Here is a 22,182-nt window from a genome sequence, read left to right on the forward strand (position 1 = left end):
GGAGCGACAATGACGCTAATCGCCCCATGTTGGCCTTCAAGATCTAGATTCACAGAGGTCACGTCCTTCCAAGGACCTTTTCCGAGAGAGTCGGTCTACTTTATCATGAAAGGTACCTATAACCTCTCCGCTCTGAGTCTGACTACGTTCAGACTATCGAGATGTGTGACAGCATAAGATTGCCGTCTTCCCTTTCCGTTTGAAGAATGGGATAAGCTGGCAGTCACAACTATTAAAGAATACGCAAATAGTTGTTGACGGCTTTGGGCTCAGAGATTTGCTTCTGTCAAACAACAAAGCCCTTCACGATCTTTGAGTTCTGTGGAATCTCGAAACTCGCTCACCATCTACTTTTTGTCTCACCTGTTTTCTCGGAGTCAGACACTCGTGCGAGATCAGGAGACACATGTAGCCCTGAGTTTCTTGTTGACGAAGTCGGTTGCGTTTACACACCCCGATGATCGTTTAACATGAGACCAGGTTGGACTGTCAGGCATTCGTCCTTCGGGACTGAATCGCCTTTTTGCTCCTCGCTCCTTTCTCCTGGCACCCAGAAGCTCGAGTCAGGAGTGGCTCAGGAGTTGATTCGCTAACGACGTTGGGTTGCGTTCATACCCCAAGGTTTGCTTAGCTTGAATCGCCCAGGCAGTCCAGACACTCATCCTTCAGCGAAGAATAGTGCCTTATGGTCTTTCCAGGGTACAGCCTTGCTGTCCTTGATGCGTCTGACTGGTCAACTGGTCGGTCACTGACTTTAGTACAGACTGACTGGACTGTGCATGTCCAGATCGAAGCTTTCAATATGGAACTTAGACATAGTCCTGAAGTTCTTGATGTCAAAGCATTCGAACATCTCCTACCTGTTAACTTCTTGCACGTGATCAGGAAGGCCCTTTTCTAACCACCCTAGATACGACAAAGAGGGTTAGTGAGGTAGGTTTTCAGCCATCGTCAGAAGTTTTAGCATTAGAGAACACAAGGCGGTGCGTTCTCTAAGCCTTCCGTTGTGGCCTAAGAATGGAAACCCGTCTTGTTCTTGGGCCAGGAGCTTGGAATCAAGGATGGCACAAGTTATTGGGCAGGAGCCAGAGAGAGTCCTGTGCCCTGTCAGGTCTCTCAAGTTTTATCTACATAAAACTCAAGAAAGTCGAAGTCGTACGGACAATCTGCAGTGTTCCGAAAAGACCAGACTTGCCCATATCGAAGAACACCCTGGCTTTATTGTTAAGGAGTTCTTTCAAAAAAGCTCCTTCATTGTGTTGGCACAAAGATTTGAAATCTTTTGATTTGAATGCTCACGAGGTGAGGGGCGCGGCCTCGGAAGCATTTCAACAGAGCATGGCACTCAGCAACATCCTGAGTACCATGTTTTAGCGAAGCAACTCTGTGTTCAATTCACACTCCCTGCGAGATGTGAAGATGGCATATGAGATCTGCTGCTCGCTAGGGCCATACGTGTCTGCAGACACAATCTTGGGGGCAAGTAGTACCACTCATCCTATCCTGTAGAAAAAATGGTTAGGAAGAGCTCTTAATTTAGTAGTTGAGTCGCCGACAACGGTGACTTCTTAACTCTTAAGCCTTAGTTAACACACCTTAACTTTGGCTAGGTTGGTCAGGTGGTGATATATATTTTTATATATATATTTATTTTTTTATTTTCTTCTTAGCCCTCATGGTATGGTCAATATGGTCTAGTCACGTCGTGGTCTCGCCCCTGTTGACAGATCATCTGGAGTGCACCAGCTATATAGGTCTCTACCGTCGCTGGCAACTCTAGTAGCACAAGCAGACTTACGTGGCAATAACCACGAAGCCAGCAATGCTAACAGGTGGAACCAAGATGTAAATCATCTGCATGCATTTGTTTCCCAAAATCCTTCTATTCTGTCCCTTCCCACCTCCAACGGTGGGATTCAGCTATATATATATCGACAGGTAAGTTTCATGAACAAAATGATATTGTTATGATACAATAAAGTTTGTTCATACTTACCTGGCAGATATATATAATTAAGTACCCACCCACCTCCCCTCAGGGGACAGTGGAAATAAAAATTATGAATAGAAAATGGGACTGGTTCTGATACCCGCCTCCCAGCGGCGGGAAGGGGGGATGGGTACTAACCACCTGGACGACCACTGTGTGTGCCGGAAGTTTTTTTGAATTTCTGTCGGACTTCAGAAAATACAGCTATATATATCTGCCAGGTAAGTATGAACAAACTTTATTGTATCATAACAATATCATTTTAAATAAATTCTTTTTCATCATTTTGAGAACTGATTAGGCTTGTCCAATTACAGTGAGCTTCTTATTTAGACCCAGTTTGTTGAAGGTGCTGTCTAGAGCCCACAACTTAATTTGTCATCTACACACAGCTGTAGAGACATACAAGAAATTATAGTGTACTTCCTTTTAATTTTTGAAATCCACACTATCATGATGTTTAGATAATGAGAAGGTTTTCTATAATTTCTTGAGACTTGATGTTTCCAGTCATAATTTCCAACTAATCACTACTAAAACTTTCAGTCTTACATAGGAAAGCAACTGGCCAGAGCTGTGGAATAGAGAAAAGTAACTGCACTGGACTTAGATTTCTTAAATATCAGCCCATCACCAATTATTAATTTATAAATAAATAAAGGTAGATAAATGAATCAGTGGATAGGACGAAAGTGGAAAGAAAATCGTAATCCCCATATCTGTAATAAAATATTGACAAAAACGAAAAGAGAAAGGTCCTTTGAGAATTCATATTCTTAATAATTATACAGTTGATTTGGTTGGGAAAAATTGTTTCCCTAATTTATGTTGTATTTCTTAAAATTTTCACATTTCAAACCATTATTGAATTGGCAAATGTCTGTTATACTAAAGGAGTGGGAGTGAAAGTGATTTTGAAGTCATCCAGGGCATAATTATTTTATTCACTGGTCAAATATTTCTTTTATCATTATGTTTTGCTTGATTATAGAATGTGCAATCTTATTTTTAGTGTGTTCTGTACTGTAATCTGAGTCGTCATATACAAGATACTCAATATTTTTTTTTTCAATATTCTAGTTTCCATATTGCTGAATGTTTTTATTTTTTGACTTTTTTCTTTACAGGAAGAAGACCCTTTTTTGAACCGGAATAGGAACTGCGGGAAACTCAAGTCAGTATTGTGAAGTGTTTTATATCAAATACTAAGCAAAATGGGCAAAGATTATTATTCAATTTTGGGTTTGTCTAAGGGTGCCTCTGATGATGACATCAAGAAAGCTTATAGGAAAATGGCACTCAAATATCATCCTGATAAGAATAAATCTGCTAATGCAGAGGAAATGTTCAAAGCAGTTGCCGAAGCCTATGAGGTACTGAGCGATAAAAAGAAGCGAGATATATATGACCAGTATGGCGAAGAAGGTCTGAAAGGTGGTGTACCAGGAGCCCCAGGTGGTGATGGCACTCACTTCACATACACTTTTTCAGGTGACCCCAGAGCTACCTTCCAACAGTTCTTTGGCACTAATGATCCATTTGCCCAGTTTTTCAATATGGGAGTTGATGGACATGGTGCACAAATCTTTGAAGAAATGGACGTGGAAGATGACCCATTCGTTCATATAATGGGTGGAGGCATGGGGGGACACAGAATGGCTGGCGGCACAAGACGATCCTTTAGTTTTAGTCCTCAGGATGCTTTTAGACCCCCTGAAGGAAAAGGACATCAGGATCCTCCCATCATTAAAGACCTTTTTGTTTCACTAGAGGATGTGGCACAAGGAGCAACAAAGAAAATGAAAATCACACGCAATGTCGTAGGTGGAGATGGTTTGTCCAGGAAGGAAGAGAAGATTCTAACCATAAATGTTAAGCCAGGCTGGAAAGAAGGCACAAAAGTCACCTTTGAGCGAGAGGGTGACCAAATACCCGGAAAGATTCCTGCCGATATTGTCTTTGTAATTAAAGATAAACCAAATGCAATGTTCAAGAGAGATGGAGCAAATGTAATATATACTGGACAGATTTCACTCAGACAAGCACTGTGTGGTGGTCAAATAGTTGTGCCTACATTAGATGGCACCACAGTAAGTCTTGATCTCTCTAATGAGATTGTAAATCCAAAAACCACTAAAAGATTACTGGGGTATGGGTTACCCTATCACAAGGAACCCAACAGAAAGGGAGACATAATTATTCACTTTGATATTCTCTTCCCAGCAACACTTAGTGATAGTACCAAGGAAATTTTGTCTGAAGTAATCCCACTTTAGGACATTGAGCCAGGTTCTCTGAAACCTCACAAAAAGTCTGCAGCATTCCACTTGCTTCTGGGTTGTGCAAAGCCATTTAGAGTTCTTTGTTGTCAATTACACAAAAAAGATTATTAGATTTAAGATGCTTCTTATTCATTCAGTAACTTATTACATCCAAGTTATATAAGAAAACAGAGAAAGGCCTTTTTATTGTCCAACTACTAGTTTATTAATGGGTTCATTTGGAATGATAATATTTATTGGTAGCTAACTTTGCTTTATTTCTAAATTGTAAATGCTAAAATTACATTCACTTATTGTAGTTCATAGTGAGCTACGACTTTTATTGCCATAATCTCACCAACTTTTTTGGAAATAATCATCTCAATATAAAATATGGCTTGAATTCCATTGTCAAATTGTGAAGTACTTTGCCCAGTCTTCCTTGTACAAGGGAGTAGATTTCGCTTGAAGATCACTACTTGAATCACATAACAGTGTGGAGAAAGGAGAATTGTTTAAGGACATTGGCACAACTTTCCCAGTTAGAATTGCATCAATTTTGAGACTATGAACGTCAACATTCAAGGGAGAGGAAACTACTCTGTGGTGGATCTGCAACATATGGTAAAGCTGTCATTTATTAGAATGTGTTTTTAAACTATAAATGTATAGTATGGTTTATCAAGGGTATATTCATTGCTTTAGCTTTATATTAAGCAGTGTGTGGTAATGATAAACTGAGAGAATATATCTTATTGAATATTTTCTTTTTTAAAGGAGCTTACATGCTCTGGTTGATTCTCATTGGAATCTCTTCTATCAAGTTAGATTTAAAAGTATTGGATTGAGTGGGAATAATTTTACATTGTACTACTGCATTTACATACATATACGTAGTTAATTGTATGTACTGGTATGTATATGTGAAGTGCAAATGATAATTACTGTAGGCACAGTAATATGTATATGTATTCATTTTTTATTCTTTAATTTTTTTGCATAGATTTGCCATGTTAAACTGAACACAAGTCCTCATTCCTAATGAATTCATGATATTTGATGTGTTTAATAATTATTAGTGTTCCCACCCCTTCAGCCTTACTATACTAGTGTAATGGGGTTATAACTAGTCAGGAACTGTCCTTGTATTGAAAAGTACAGTACTTGGGAATTTCTTTTCATCCCTTTTCTATTTGAAGTGCTTTAGTGTATTGTTTTTAAACTTGATTTCATTTCTATGTTAGGAATGGAAAGTCATCTCTTTGTTTTCGAGAAAGTTTGTTGTTTTTTCAGGAGTGATTTTGAGTACAATCTATAATGTAAATTGGTGGTATGATTGTGTTATTTTATTGTTGTCAAAGTTTTGCAGTGTATTTTACACAGTACATGGTTTACATTGTTATGTTGAAACTTAGTTACCTCAAGAGTGGAATATTGGAGAACTCTAGTCTTTTTTTAGTATTAGATCATATTCTCTGTAAAATATTGTTCATTCTACTGTGTCTCATCAATTATGGAATTTAAATGGCTTATGGTGTGTAGTAGCTACTTTGATTAATGAATGGTTATATGCCAGAAAAAAATGTTAACTACATATTGTTTAAGCCATTTTGTTAGTTTTCTGCATTTCACTCAAGTCTTTCTGATGACAGTGGATAAGTTTCTTCACTGCCAAAAGTATCAGCAGTTGAATGTTGATTTGGTGATGTACTTTTTTTTTTTTCACTGTCTGATGTTGAATTCCAAAGTATATTTTTATGCCTCTTAGTATTACTGTCTTGTGTAAGTGCAGCTTCATAAATATACCAAAGAATAGCATATCACAAGTGTTAAGATAAAAGCCAATAAAATGTTATGATGATCTTTTAAAGCATTTCTTTTTTCAGTTCCCAAGCATTTTGCTGTCAGAAATGAACTTTTATTTTTGTTATAGTAAATAATTGGTTACAGTTTTCATGCTTCAGTTTCGTAACAGAAAATGACTGTTTTTATAATATGACTGAATGGAATCATACAAAATGAGAACTATTGCAAGATGAAGGGAGAAAATATTAAAATTACCAGACCTCAAAAAGTACAAACTATCGTTTTATGAATGCCTTTTGGATATTCCAGATCAGGCAGACCAGGTCCAATATAAAAAATTACCCCATCAACAGTGATTGCCTTTATAAACATAGTGGTTTAGATTTCATATTTGTGTCACTGGTTTTAAATTTGGTCTCACAAGTGCTTTTGTTTCAACTGTGCCATTTATTGACCAGCTGTGAGATTCTCTATCCACTCTGATGCATGGCAAGAGTATAGACTGAGTAATATTTTTTAATGTTACGTCTACTGATTCGTGTGGTTGATATTTTGACAATTAAAAACATTGTACAGTACTTAGTAACATGAGATGTTTGTGAGCAGGTATGGGTGAATGGAAAATGAGATGTAGTCGCATATTCCTCCATACTTAAAACATCATCAAACCTGCCTTTTGTTCATGAAACTTACCTGTCAGATATATATATAGCTGTATTTTCTGAAGTCCGACAGAAATTCAAAAACTTCCGGCACACACAGTGGTCGGCCCAGGTGGTTAGTACCCATTCCCGCCGCTGGGAGGCGGGTATCAGGAACCAGTCCATTTTCTATTCATAATTTTTCTGTCGCCGGTGCTGGAAACACCTGTTTTCAGTACCTCCGTCTTAGGATTTTGAAACTTCATGGCCGCTAAATATCCTAATTGTCTTTTGATTTATTGACTTGGATTTGTGGCTAGGCATACGCTATCTTAAATTGTTTTGAATATGATTCATTTTTGTATATCTGAATCTAGTTAGGCTAGTTTCAGAGGGTGTTGTCTGCTAAGATAGGGTGTGGCTACCGAAAGCTTCGGTAGTTCCGCACTCGATATGCACGAGGGCTATGTGTCTGCTTCTTTGTTGAGATTTGTCATGTAAGGAGTGTGAGACTTTGTCTAATTCCATAAGGAAGACGTATGATTCATATGTATGCAATTAATCAGTAAACAAAGTCAGGGTAGGCTAACCTACCTGTAGACTATTTTGCTAACCCTGTAGTATGGCCTACGGGCTATAAATATGTCTCGTGAGGTAATGCCCTTTACGTTATAGATTCCATCTGTATCTTGGAATCTAAGGTGCTCGCTCTCCTATCATTGTGGTGAAAAGTGCTACTTCTGTAGTTGTTACTCCTAACCCTGTAATGTTGCCTTCGGGCCCTAAACAGTTTCTGTAGAGGGTATTGACCTTTCTCTGATACTCTATCGATTCGTAACTTAGAATCGAAAGTGCTGGCTTTGGAGAGCAAAAGTGAAGTGGCTAAGTGCAGTGACAGTGCCCCTGTGTAGTGGAGGGTGCGTCAGATCGGCCTTATTTCGCCTCTAGGCCGGGACCTCTGCTTGACTCCAGGAACAGGGAGAGAGCATGTCGAAAGCCGAAGGAGGGTTACGAGGAACTCCCACCGATCTGATGTGCCTTCGGCAGACCTGAAGTTACTCCCAGGCTGCCAAAGTGCGTGCACGAATCCTGAAGGATTGCTTCTCGTCCTCCGAAGCGTCCTCCCTGCGCAGGGTTTGGAGCTTTCGGAAGGACTCGCGCCCTCTAAATAGAAGCTTTATAGAAGAGGACGTTTCACGTCCTCTCTCTCTCTCTCGTCATGCGTTGCAGTGAGAAGTAAGAAGGCGAACGTCGCCTGAACTCGTGTACGTCTTTCCACCGAGAAAGGGAAAGCAAGTCATATTAGCAGGACGCTTTTGAGCGCGGACGTCCTAGCTTTGTTGCTGTGAGAATAAGAATGGCGTTCCCTCGCCCCGCGTTCTCACACGATCAACCCTTCACCTGAGACTGCTTCGTGCAGTCGGTTTTCTCTCCGAGATGTCTAATGCTCTTCCCTGAAGGCAGTTTCGCTTGCATTGACGCCTGTCAGGAGCGTGACACTTTTCTGCACGCTTTTTTTTTGACGCTCGGCTTGGACGGGACGTTCGGATGGACGCCAGGCGCCCCGCTGCGCGCGGGTGCACAAGCGCGCACCAGTAGACGCCGAGGCCGAGAGCACGCCAGTGGATAACCGAGCGCGAGCGGCGCGCCGAGAGTGCTCGCTGCTCGCCAATGGACGCGAGCGTGCTCGCTGCTAGTCAGTGGACGCCGAGCGCGCACGCCAGGTGTGTCGCCTGGCTGAACGTTTCTGTTGAAGTCTTCAAGCTGATTTGGGCCTAAAGATTTTTTACCTAACTTCGGTGATCCCTTCTACATCGCCTGCGAAGAATGTGAAGTAAGCAGTGCTTCGGAGGAAGCTTAAAGGGAAAAGGCAACTTCGTTTTCGAAACCCAGCAAGACCACGGGTTTCGTGATTTATAGAGGTCTTTGTCAGTAATATTGCTTTTCGTAAAGTCCAGGATTGGATGGAGTTATGGAAAGCTCAAGGAAAGATCTCTTTTGCTCTACCGCAGTCAAGACTTTGCGGTAAGGCAGCTATGGGTTATGTAAAAGCTCGACGTCCTGCACGTCAGGACTCTCGGCAACGTTCAGTAGGATTCTTGCAAAGGCACTCATCAAAAGGAGGAAAGCTCAAGAAAGACACTTCCTTTGCCATACTGCCAATAAATTTTGATACGGGAGAGGAAGCTGGTTGGAGAGTTTCTTCCTCTTCCCAGGATAATTTTGCAAGCTTTTTAGCCCATCTGAAAGGGCTTTTCAGATGATAGATTTTGTTAGTTCCTAGTCGGGACTTACGCTGCCGAATTGAACATCGTCGTTCTACTGTCGTAAGCCGTCTCTTAACAGGATTCTTGCCCCTTCCTCGTTTGAGATGGGAATCGAAAATAAAATGCTCGACTTCCTGGATTACGTTTTGTCAATTCAGTGAATTTCCCCCATTGACAATATTCTATCGTTTTGTCAAGTAAGTGGGGAGTCATATACGCTTGCTGTAGTTACCTCTTCGGATGGCAACCGAGAGGTCTATTGTCTATTAATTTAAGGACATTTAATCGTTACTCCCTGCAGCCTTCCAGGAGTTTCCGATTTATCTTTTACCGTTGTATGGTAGTGTTATGACGACACAAACGCATCTATATATTTAGCGTTTTCTGTTTCGCTTAAATATACCAGCTTGAGAGTCTCTTTATGCTAAAAATTACGGACCTATTTCTTCGTAGAATAGGGTAGCTGGCAACCCAGGCATAAAGTTAAGAGACGACGATCGTAAGCTGCTGCTGTCACTGTCCTCTCCGCCAGTCCAAACGAGGCAGTACCAGCTCGTTCGCTGTCATGCGCTGTAGGTTACGTCTCTCTCTCCTGCGGGATTGACTGACTATAAACCGTATCTCTGTGCTGGCAGTACGTCTCTCTCTCTCCTGCGGGATTGACTGACTAACTGTATCTCTGCCCTACAATCACGGACTTTAGCCTTAGATTGAGGGGATTTCTTACATGAATGAATAAACATTGCATTCGTTTTGCCTTACTATGTTCTCAGAGATATCTCTTACTCCTTTCGGTGCTCGTTACCGCACGGTATAGGACTACGAGTCTACCGCAACATTTCACTATTATAGCTCTCCTGCTTAGGCAAAGCGCAGCCTTTTTAGGGAAGTAAACATACTGTGTGAGGGAATGGATGAGCTTGCTGGGGACCATTTCCTTCCTAAAGAAGTTTGTTTCCCTGAATAGACTGCAATTCAGACCTCTACAGTTTTTTTTCCTACCGGAAACTGAAATTTTATTAAAGATCTAGGAATGATTCTGAACATCTCTCGGTGCGTTAAGTATCACTTGAGGTGATAGAAAGAAGGTGCCGGACATCTGGAGAGGGTTTCAGATGTCCTGGATCATAATCTGAAAGAAGTGGAAGCAATTCTGTCGTCCCTCCAGTCCTGGAAACGAGTTTTTGGAACCAGTGGTCCATATCAACTCTGATCTTCCACAGCTCTCTCATATCTTAGAAGTATCTTCTCTCGGTCCCTGTTCGGGTTTACGAGAAAGAGCCTATTATAACAACAGACGTAGAATGTAACGATCCTCTAGAGGTTCGTTACAGGATTGCAAAAGTCCGTACGAATCGTCTCGATCGACGGCAGCAACTACTGACTTCCGAGTGGAATCTTTCTTTAGAAGTATGTTGAGAGTTATGGAGACTTTAGGGACGTCCTTTCATACATCTCTTCGCTATGATATTGAACAGGGATGGATGTTTAGTCTCTTTTCCCCTTTTTCAAACGCTTAGGAAAGTAATAAGATGATTTATACCATCACAGGGAGCGACAATGACGCTAATCGCCCCATGTTGGCCTTCAAGATCCTAGATTCACAGAGGTCACGTCCTTCCAAGGACCTTTTCCTTTTCCGAGAGAGTCGGTCTACTTTATCATGAAAGGTACCTATAACCTCTCCGCTCTGAGTCTGACTACGTTCAGACTATCGAGATGTGTGACAGCATAAGATTGCCGTCTTCCCTTTCCGTTTGAAGAATGGGATAAGCTGGCAGTCACAACTATTAAAGAATACGCAAATATGTTGTTGACGGCCTTTGGGCTCAGAGATTTGCTTCTGTCAAACAACAAAGCCCTTCACGATCTTTGAGTTCTGTGGAATCTCGAAACTCGCTCACCATCTACTTTTTGTCTCACCTGTTTTCTCGGAGTCAGACACTCGTGCGAGATCAGGAGACCACATAGTAGCCCTGAGTTTCTTGTTGACGAAGTCGGTTGCGTTTACACACCCCGATGATCGTTTAACATGAGACCAGGTTGGACTGTCAGGCATTCGTCCTTCGGGACTGAATCGCCTTTTTGCTCCTCGCTCCTTTCTCCTGGCACCAGAAGCTCGAGTCAGGAGTGGCTCAGGAGTTGATTCGCTAACGACGTTGGGTTGCGTTCATACCCCAAGGTTTGCTTAGCTTGAATCGCCCAGGCAGTCCAGACACTCATCCTTCAGCGAAGAATAGTGCCTTATGGTCTTCAGGGTACAGCCTTGCTGTCCTTGATGAGCGTCTGACTGGTCAACTGGTCGGTCACCTGACTTTAGTACAGACTAGACTGGACTGTGCATGTCCAGATCGAAGCTTTCAATATGGAACTTAGACATAGTCTGAAGTTCTTGATGTCAAAGCATTCGAACATCTCCTACCTGTTAACTTCTTGCACGTGATCAGGAAGGCCCTTTTCTAACCACCCTAGATACGACAAAGAGGGTTAGTGAGGTTTTCAGCCATCGTCAGAAGTTTTAGCATTAGAGAACACAAGGCGGTGCGTTCTCTAAGCCTTCCGTTGTGGCCTAAGAATGGAAAACCCGTCTTGTTCTTGGGCCAGGAGCTTGGAATCAAGGATGGCACAAGTTATTGGGCAGGAGCCAGAGAGAGTCCTGTGCCCTGTCAGGTCTCTCAAGTTTTATCTACATAAAACTCAAGAAAGTCGAAGTCGTACGGACAATCTGCAGTGTTCCGAAAAGACCAGACTTGCCCATATCGAAGAACACCCTGGCTTTATTGTTAAGGAGTTCTTTCTTTCAAAAAAGCTCCTTCATTGTGTTGGCACAAAGATTTGAAATCTTTTGATTTGAATGCTCACGAGGTGAGGGCGCGGCCTCGGAAGCATTTCAACAGAGCATGGCACTCAGCAACATCCTGAGTACCATGTTTTAGCGAAGCAACTCTGTGTTCAATTCACACTCCCTGCGAGATGTGAAGATGGCATATGAGATCTGCTGCTCGTAGGGCCATACGTGTCTGCAGACACAATCTTGGGGGCAAGTAGTACCACTCATCCTTATCCTGTAGAAAATGGTTAGGAAGAGCTCTTAATTTAGTAGTTGAGTCGCCGACAACGGTGACTTCTTAACTCTTAAGCCTTCAGTTTAACACAACCTTAACTTTGGGCTAGGTTGGTCAGGTGGTGATATATATATATATATTTATTTTACTTCTTAGCCCTCATGGTATGGTCAATATGGTCTAGTCACGTCGTGGTCTCGCCCTGTTGACAGATCATCTGGAGTGCATCAGCTATATAGGTCTCTACCTCGCTGGCAACTCTAGTAGCACAAGCAGACTTACGTGGCAATAACCACGAAGCCAGCAATGCTAACAGGTGGAACCAAGATGTAAATCATCTGCATGCATTTGTTTCCCAAAATCCTTCTATTCTGTCCCTTCCACCTCCAACGGTGGGATTCAGCTATATATATATCTGACAGTAAGTTTCATGCAACAAAAATGATATTGTTATGATACAATAAAGTTTGTTCATACTTACCTGGCAGATATATATAATTAAGTACCCACCCACCTCCCCTCAGGGGACAGTGGAAATAAAAATTATGAATAGAAAATGGGACTGGTTCCTGATACCCGCCTCCCAGCGGCGGGAATGGGTACTAACCACCTGGTCCGACCACTGTGTGTGCCGGAAGTTTTTGAATTTCTGTCGGACTTCAGAAAATACAGCTATATATATATCTGCCAGGTAAGTATGAACAAACTTTATTGTATCATAACAATATCATATTTTGAAACAATTAGGTTTGCAGTAGATGGAAGAGTCACTGACTTTCCTTGCTATTCTTTTCTTGCAGGTGGCAGATTTTTTTTCCTGTATGAAAACAGGTGGTTGGTACCTTACCTTCCTTCTTCACGAGGGCTGCTTGATATTCAAGCCCTTGTTGGTTGTATCCTCCTGATTACTGTATTCATCTTTATGAAAAGAGATCATTTTAGTTTTTGTTGGTGACAAGCTCCATCACTAATCACACTGCTGTTTGGAGGATTTAGAGATTAGGTAGTGCACTGCTTCTTTACAGTGTATGCACAGCTTGGCACTTAAAAAACCTGATGATGTTGGAACTTGGGCTATACTCTGCAAGACCTTGTTTTGCTCTTAGTATAATAGGAAGTAATTCTGGTGATCAAATTCCTCACTCTTGGCAGACTTGGTAAAACTATGGAACAACTCTGCAGGACTTATTACCTTGGAAATTGAGTGTTCCTATAATTTTAGTGTTGCTGATGAAGGTGGTGGTGTTGTTTATTGGCAGTCAATTATTATCAACATCACATCTTTATCAGGAACCCTTTGGGAATGGGTGGTTTTGGGGTAGGGTAAAACACAGGGAATGGTTCTGTTCAAGAAGGGTTTGGCTAAGGAAACCTATTATACAAGGAACTATACTAACCTACCCTAATCTGGTAAGCCATGTTACTTAGCCAGGGGGGTGAGGGTCAAGTTCCACTATATCACTGCATATGCATGATAGCATTCCAAGATGGCCAGCACACAATAACATATCAGTTCTGAGGTTAATTACAACTCGACTGCCAAAAGATCATGGCAAATTCTTGGTAAGCAACCAAAATACTATAGAAAAACTCTATTTTCAAGGTATTAAGCTGTGCAGAATTATACTACTAAAGGCCTCTCCAATGTTTGCAAACAGCTTGCAAACAATGTTTCCTGTCCAGACCTCAGTTGTCGTCAGGATGCTTGTCGGTGCAGTAGCATCTGCATTCTACTTGGCTATTTCAGTGCACTCGAGGAGGGATGAGAGAAAGAAGAAGAGATGGGTAAGGAAGTTTTTAGGAAAAGGAGCGTGTCATGCCGACTTGCTTTTGGCGGAATTGAGAAAAGATACACATCCATATAACACATTTACATACATACATACACATATACATACATTGAACATGTGTAGTATATACACGTATATGCATTTATCATATGTATATATATATATATATATAGTATATATATATTATAGTATATATATATATATATATATATATATATATATATATATATATATATATACATATATCTAGTTCTAGTAATGTATATGTATATATATATAGTATATATATATATATATATATAGTATATATATATATATATGATATAATATATATATAATACTAATACATATAGATATACTCATAATATATATATATATATATTATATATTATATATAATATATATAGATATAATATGATATATATAATAAACAACAGATAATATGATAATATATATCTATATATTATTATTATATATAGTAATATAATTATATATATATATTATATATATTATTATATTATAATATATATGTTTTATACATATGTATAAATGCATATATGTGCATATACTACACATGTTCAATGTATATGTGTATGGATGTATGTAACTGTGTATATATGGATGTGTATCTTTTCTCAATATATATACAGTAAGTCCTCGGGTTACGCTGGTCTCGACTTACGATGTTTCGTGGTTACGAACGCGCCCCCATAAAAATATAAAAAATAATATTTTGCGTCGTTCCGTCTTACGCGGTTTAGCGTCGTAAGCAACGTAAACAAACGCGAACTAGTTCCGGGCGCACGGCGGAAGAATACGCTTTGTGGGGAGAGGACGGCGTCGCTTCGCTACGCTTATTCCTCGCCCATACGCCATTTTGGTTGTTTACACTGCCTCTCTCTCCCTCGTGTTGTATCGTTTTTGTAACTTTTTGCTCTTTGTTATGGCTCCCAAGCGCAAGGCGGGCTCTTCTGATGGTAGTGCATCGAAGAAAAGAAAGGCCATCACCATGGAAATTAAAGTGGACATTATAAAGCGATCTGAGAAGGGAGAAACGCCAACAAACATTGGCCGCTCGCTTGGCCTTAGCCGTTCGACCGTTGCTACCATTATCAAAGATAAAGAGCGCATCGTTGAACATGTGAAAGGATCTGCTCCTATGAAAGCGACAGTGATAACTAAGCAGCGTAGTGGTCTAATAATTGAATCACCTGCCTCAGCATCTCCAGCAACTTCTGGAGGTTCTTTTTCTCTTCACTAACCTCCCCCAGTCTCTCCAGCACCGCAGCTTCCTCTCCAGTGTGCAAGCCAATCAAACTAATAAAGGTAAGGAATTGTTCTCTCGTTGTTATGTTTATAGGTATTTACATTAAATCATGTGGTATTTTCAATGTTCCGACTTACGCTGAAAATCGTGTTACGACGCATCGTAAGAACGGATCAACATCGTAACTCGAGGACCCCCTGTATATATTATATTATATATATTATATATATATATTGTATATGTATAATATTAATATATATAATATATTAATATATATATATATATATATATATATATATATATATAATATATATATATTGTATATAATAATAGATAGATTACTGTAATATATATTTACATATATGTTGGTAGTCTTCAATGTTGCCGACTTACGCTGAAATCGTGGTCCGACGCATCGTAAGAACGGATCAACATCGTAACTCGAGGACCCCTCCCCCTATATATATATATATATAATATATATATATGTATATTGTATATATATATATAATAATATATATATATATATATATATATATATATATATATAATATATATATATATATATATAATATATATATATATATATATATATATATATATATATATATATATATATATATATATATATATATATATATGTATATATATATGTTTATATATATATATATATATATGTAATATATATATATAGATATTATATGTATATATATATTATATATATATATATATGTATATATATGTGTATATATATATATATATATATATATATATATATATATATATATATATATATATATATATATATATACATAGCTATAGGCTACACACAGAAACACTAAATTTCTTCTATTCTGGCCTTAATTGTAGGTAGTTCTACCCCAGGTGTATTAGTACCTTATTTGGAAATGAAAGATGACTAAAGTGATTGTGACTAGGTAGATGCCTTTGTAGCATTTGGGAAATTAATTACTACCTAATTCAAGGTGGGAGGAGGAGCAGGCATCTACTAGATGTTTTTGCAAATGAATTAAGAAGGTTAGCAAGGTGAGGTAGGTGGGTTCAAGGGGGATGGGTTGGAAGACATACCTAGGTAGTATGGAAGGCAATGCATAGGTAGTCAAGTCAGTGCATCATTGCAGCAGCTACCAGGTACCTAGTACAGGGAATGGCAATGAGTGAAATTATTAATAAGTGGGAATACTGACTTCTAGGTAATACATTCAGTGATGTTGCTGCTGTTACCCTAGGTAGCTAGTACAAGGCCAATGCATCACCTTCCATAAACAATGGAATAAATCCAAGAATTACCTAAATACATTCACATCATTTACTTTCTGAGGCCTAGCGACCAATTTTACCTTGTTTTAACCAAGCAATTAGGCATAACGTCTCCTTCGTCCTTAATCCTATCAGTTAAGATGTTAGGTACTACTATCATCTTAACCAAAACTGCCCACCTAGTACTAGGTATAGGTAGTTAGCCTAGCTTGTCCAAGTCCAAAGTAACAAGAAAGAATGCATAACCAAACACTCACCTTAGCTATTTGAGTACTGGGCACAAATTCCAAAGCAAACTTACAACAACCTATGAAACAACAGACTGGGACGTCCTCACAAGTAATATTTCATTTCAACCAAAAACCCCATGGACTCGTCCTTCCGACCAACTATCTTCACCTATGGCAAGCCATTCTCATTTTTATCTTTACAAACCCCCACCCAATCCCCAAGACCACATTGATTTCAGAAGTAAATGAAATGATGATTTTTGTAACCTAAGAAGAAATAAAGAGGACAGTACAGAAGAGCTATTTACTTGAGGAAACTATAAAGCATGGACTTTATCCCAGTAAAATAAAAAAAATAAAAAAAATGAGGGTATTTGAGGCATATGCAGAGAGAGAGAGAGAGAGAGAGAGAGAGAGAGAGACTATGTAACGTATGATAAACCTAACGGTGTTAAATTAACGTCACCTACTTTGCACAAAAGTGCAAGGAAACTAACCATAATTAGCAGGGACGTGCAGAGAACTTTTTCAGGGCAGGTGCTCAAGTGAAAAAAGGGCAAAAATATAGAAATGAATGAGGCTAAATATACACCGGATCAATATTCTTTCAAATTTATTTAAACTAACCATTAATCATTTAAGAAAGAGATAAACATGACTGATATCGTAGGTACCAGTGGGCTAATATTTTATATGAACATAAAATCTACAGTACTGACTACCAGTAGAACTAGGAAATTTAACAAAAGAAAAATTATCGATATTACTTTTACATAAATGACTGCAAGAAAATCAATCAGTATGATCAATGCACTTGGCTAATAACCAGACCTTATCCTTTTATATTTATAAGAGAACCCTTCTGTGTGCCATTTCTTTGAATATGCTGATAACTTCACTGTTGTTGATTGTGATATCCTTTTCAACTGCTAGCAACAAAAGATCAGATAACCTGTCCTCACTGGACAGGCTGCGTAGCTTTGTCTTCACCAGCTTGAGTTTGGAGAAGGTCCTTTCCACTGTTGCAGTTGTGACGGGTAGAGTGGCATAAATTGTTAAGAGTTCAATCATAAGTGGCAATATCTCCTGGACATTGTTTTCTTTCATCAGGTTGAGCATTGTAGCTGCAGTGTTCTGTGGCAGGCAAGGAAATGAGGAATAGAAGATCTTTAATTCCAACCGTAGCTTGTCTACTTCTTCTAACTCATAAAACTGGCATAATTTTTGCAATGACTTGAATGCCTCTTCTTTCACAGGTTCTTTCCAGTTATCTTGGACTGTCGTGCAATGAAAGGCATTTAGGATACCCCATGTTGTGTTGTCTCCACCTTTAAATCTTCTTTGTAGCTCTTGTGATATTGTATCTAAAAACACATAAAATACTCTCACACGGTAGTACTCATCCAAGGATTGATATTGCTGATCCTCAGGATTACCCTAAATTTGAGTCAATTACCCTAAATTTTAGGCTTCAGTGTAAAATACCTATTGGCAAGAAAAACACAATAAAAGGTACAAGTGATTACATACGTACAAAAATCGATATCCTTTATTCAAAGGAAGCAAAAATAAATGAATGTAGAAATTAAACTTTTTGCTATACCTTCATACCTTTCTTACGAACACCATGAAATCACATATCTGAAACTTCTGTACATGTTGCATTACTTGTGACATTACTGATTGCTTTCAGCATTTTGTCATCAATAATCAGTGTATGAGAAGACACTTTCAAGTCCAGTGTTCTTTATGGTATATTACATGCATTATCCCATTTGATGTTTCATTTTAAGAGAAGATCTCTCAGAAGTTTTTGTTATAATCATATGGCTAATAAAGCGCTCAACTGCCGCATTTAAGTATGGTAGAGAAAGGAGGGGGATATGACTAAAGCTATATTGGGAAAGCATGGCTATCCTACAGCATTTTCCTATTTAATAGAATATTTCTTGACTTTGTAAAATTAAGTTGATTTGATATTTCTTCGTTTAAATAAAGGAGTTTTCATTCTTCATCTACTACAGCATGTTTATCAGCATATTTCGCTAATATATGGCTTTTTGGACCCACAACATGATCGCTGATTCACAGTTATCAATATTTACTCAGATAAGCATAAACATCATTAATAGCACGACATAAACATGATTCTCGAATGCTAAATGGCGAAAACAAGTGAAAAAAAACGAAAATGAGAAATGAACAGATTTATTCACCATCCAGTTGGGTATTGTTGATTTAAAAATCGAAATCTAAATATCACGTGCAGCTCAAGAACTTAATTGGACACATTATGCAACAAATGAAATGAAACACAAGCTGTATGTGTCTCATTCAGTAGGTTAATGGCCACCTACAATGAATCATACCGGTACCTGTACCGTTCAGCGTTCCAGTCCACATTACTGTGGTCCCGTTCCTATTTTCCTCTCCAAATCTATTAATTTAATCGACTCACTTGGTCCAGTGTCTCTCTCCCTCTTTTTGTTACTACACTTTTTATAGCTAAAAAAGGAGTCAAAGCCTTAATGCAGAGGCAATACTAGTTAAAATAATTGGGAAAGTTTACCTGGTCTGTTGTCAGTCTAGCTCAGCTGAGCTTGCCTTGGCCCCAGTGTTACCAGACAGTGAGACATATAGTCTGCTGATCTTGGGTGACCCAGTGTTGCCAAGATATAATACCCATTTCTACAAGCTCCTGTTTTTTATTATCATTATAATAATAATAATAATAATTATTATTATTATTATTATTATCATTGATACAGATAGGCGGCGGGCCTATAATACATCCCTCTCAAAAGGGCACTTTTAATACAGTAGCAAAAGGGGCAGGTGCTTGGGCACCCCCCCTCTGCACGTCCCTGATAATTAGAGACATAAACAAAAGACCTAAGCACATTTATTTAGATAAGGCTTATTACAGACTTAATAATAATAGACATAAAATTTCAGCCTCCAGAATAATCATGAACTCAATGACTTGGTGTCACGGGCAGTTTTTCCCCGCCATGACATTAAGATACGAGAAGAATAATACTATTGTACATATGCACTGTTGTCAGTCTTCTTGCCTGGAGACACGGGTCGGAGAATGGTACTGTGTCATAGTTGACACGGTGGGTATGAAGACTGACGTTTACGCTGCCTGGAAAATAGGGTAGGCTTGTCCTACCTGCTATTACATGATATTCCTTGTTTGTATGGGTCTTATTACTGATGAGGCCAGGTGATGTCTTCCCACTGGGAGGTAATTGAAGTGCTGATTTCCATTTTAGGGGTATTGAAGAAAATTCCTGGTACTCAGCGTGTTTCTTTATTACTCAATACATCATGCTAAATTTCTCCCAGACCTAGTCTCCTGGACTTGATTAATTTACCTAGTCTTCAGAACTCCTGGACTAGATCCCCTGGACTAGATCCCTTGCAAGGGATAGATAATCATTTGTATTAATAACTTGGTAAAATAGCCAAAATGAAGAGCGGACAGGTTGACGACCCCTCACACGAAAGCATTCGTGATTCTTACATGTGTTGCTAGTGTTACCCAAGGTCCTTTAAATATACTCGGAGTATATTTAAAGGACCTTGGTGTTACCAAAAGCAGACGAAAGATTCAGGGCAGCGCTCCCATACTCAAAGTGAAAGATAAACAAAACAAGGGACAAGGCTACACTGCCACACTCGTCCACAACAGAAACGAAAACACTTTATAGTTCCAATCACTTACAATAGCAGTGTAAAGATATTAGAGGAGGATGATGAATCAATTCCTAAATAAATCACTAATAATTAAAGGAATATTTTTCCCATTACAAAGCTTTTCCCTTGGGGAAGAATTGATTCATGTCCACTCTAATATCAAGGACAACTTTTCCTAACGGAACCAAACAGCTCCTTAGATGGGTCTGCGACTGTGAAAAACAGGTCTTGAACAGTAGGAACAAACACAATCTCAACAACTAGAGACTAAAGGGGCTCTTGCAACAACATAAAACAAGGATATACTTGAGTACTAAATGGGGACACTACCCTATAGGTGTGCGTTCAATACAGCTTTCCTAATAGCTTTGTCTAGCCTAATACTGGGGTTAGATTGACTCCACTTACACAGGATGTCACATCACTCTGCAACAAAAGAGTTCTCCACATGTGAAGACAGAATTTACTCCTATTGAGGCGTCCTAATGATTATCAAACTCACCAGCGCTATTGGCTAGAAACGACTCTAAACTTGAATCTCAAAGGGGTTTGAAAGTGGTGTACTCTATCCTCTAAGCTGTACCAAACCAGTACTACAAGAGCAAAACTCTGACAATTTCCTATAAGACAAGACCCATAAGACACAATCACATTCCCAACCAGGGCACTATGTGAATTCTTGTACAAAATGTTTTACATCATTCCTTTGTTCATTACTTGGAATGTGAGACATATGTGGTGTAGACATTATGGATGGTTGAGTGTTATTATATTTGGGTGTTAAGTGTTGTATGTCCCCTGTATGTCAACCAACTTCTGTCCAAGTCCTTGATTTGATTTGTTAAATCTCCCACTTGAGACCAAACGTCCTGGTAGGATTGAGTGAAGCTCTTAACTGCCTGTAATGTTTGTTGTGTTTCTTGTTCTAATTGAATTAGATCAATATATGATTCATCAGTACCAGTCACCATTGTTACAATATTTCAAACACTTATATATAATCAAATAATACAATGTAAACTACATCAAGAGACAAGGCCATACATCTCCCTACAGAAATAATGAATATGCATGTAAATAAGTCATGACCTTGATCAGACAAAAATAAACAATATTGTATAATGAAATGCATACAATACGACAAAACATTATAAGTGACCTACATAATATATATAGGCACAGTGGGTCTGGATCAATAGCACTGGGCTACGGATCCAACACAGCTGCCACCAAATGTCGCGGGCGGATTTTCCCCGCCACGACATTAAGATACACAATAAGAATACTATTTGCAAACAATAATTTGGTAAAATAGCCAAAATGAAGAGCGGACAGGTTGACGACCCCTCACACGAAAGCAGGGACGTGCAGAGAACTTTTTCAGGGCAGGTGCTCAAGTGAAAAAAAAGGGCAAAAATATAGAAATGAATGAGGCTAAATATATACCGGCTCAATATTCTTTCAAATTTATCTAAACTAGTCATTAATAATTCAAGAAAGAGATAAACATGACTGATATCATAGGTACCAGTGGGCTAATGTTTTATATGAACATAAAATCTACAGTACTGTACTACCAGTTAGAAAAACTAAGGAAAGTTTAACAAAAGAAAAAGAAAAATTATAATTATTACTTTTACATAAATGACGCAAGAAAATCAATCTGTATGATCAATACACTTGGCTAATAACCAGACCTCATCATTTTATATTTAAAGAGATCCCTTCTGTGTGCATTTCTTTGAATATGCTGATAACTTCACTGTTGTTGATTGTGATATCCTTTTCAACTGCTAGCAACAAAGATCAGATAAACCTCTCCTCATGGACAGGCTGCGTAGCTTAGCTTTGTCTTCACCAGTTGAGTTTGGAGAAGGTCCTT

At 39.0% G+C, this 22,182-nt stretch overlaps 2 protein-coding genes and 1 long non-coding RNA gene across 5 annotated transcripts in view; 1 reads left to right on the forward strand and 2 right to left on the reverse strand.

The window, feature by feature from the left end:
• Positions 1-6,121, forward strand: part of LOC135207916 (dnaJ homolog subfamily B member 4-like) — a 57,264-nt gene extending 51,143 nt beyond the window's left edge. For all 3 annotated transcript variants that reach the window (XM_064239863.1, XM_064239861.1, XM_064239862.1), the window contains exon 2: positions 3,118-6,121. In XM_064239863.1, the coding sequence (XP_064095933.1) occupies positions 3,205-4,266 (1,062 nt within the window). In that variant the 5' untranslated portion in view covers positions 3,118-3,204 and the 3' untranslated portion in view covers positions 4,267-6,121. The remainder of the gene's footprint in view (positions 1-3,117) is intronic.
• The window catches only part of LOC135207918 (uncharacterized), a 46,569-nt gene extending 29,929 nt beyond the window's left edge, over positions 1-16,640 (reverse strand). The window contains exon 1 of the long non-coding RNA XR_010313083.1: positions 16,626-16,640. This is a non-coding gene — a long non-coding RNA (uncharacterized LOC135207918). The remainder of the gene's footprint in view (positions 1-16,625) is intronic.
• An 804-nt stretch (positions 16,641-17,444) lies between these two features.
• LOC135207774 (zinc finger MYM-type protein 1-like) lies at positions 17,445-18,275 on the reverse strand. The gene is made up of 2 exons (XM_064239599.1): positions 18,210-18,275; positions 17,445-18,035 (listed from the first exon to the last, which is right to left on the reverse strand). Exons 1-2 carry the CDS (start codon positions 18,273-18,275, stop codon positions 17,445-17,447), a joined length of 657 nt encoding a protein of 218 aa, XP_064095669.1.
• Between the last annotated feature and the right edge of the window lie 3,907 nt (positions 18,276-22,182).

The sequence above is a fragment of the Macrobrachium nipponense genome, chromosome 34 (assembly GCF_015104395.2).
Source record: "Macrobrachium nipponense isolate FS-2020 chromosome 34, ASM1510439v2, whole genome shotgun sequence".
Taxonomy (NCBI): domain Eukaryota; kingdom Metazoa; phylum Arthropoda; class Malacostraca; order Decapoda; family Palaemonidae; genus Macrobrachium; species Macrobrachium nipponense.

What these genes read in the sequence shown, in the direction of transcription:
- LOC135207774 (XM_064239599.1), bottom strand. Translation starts at nt 18,275, where the DNA reads ATGTCACAAGTAATGCAACATGTACAGAAGTTTCAGATATGTGATTTC. An exon ending in TCATGGTGTTCGTAAGAAAG is followed by an intron (nt 18,036 to 18,209) that starts GTATGAAGGTAT and finishes ACTCAAATTTAG; the next exon opens with GGTAATCCTGAGGATCAGCA.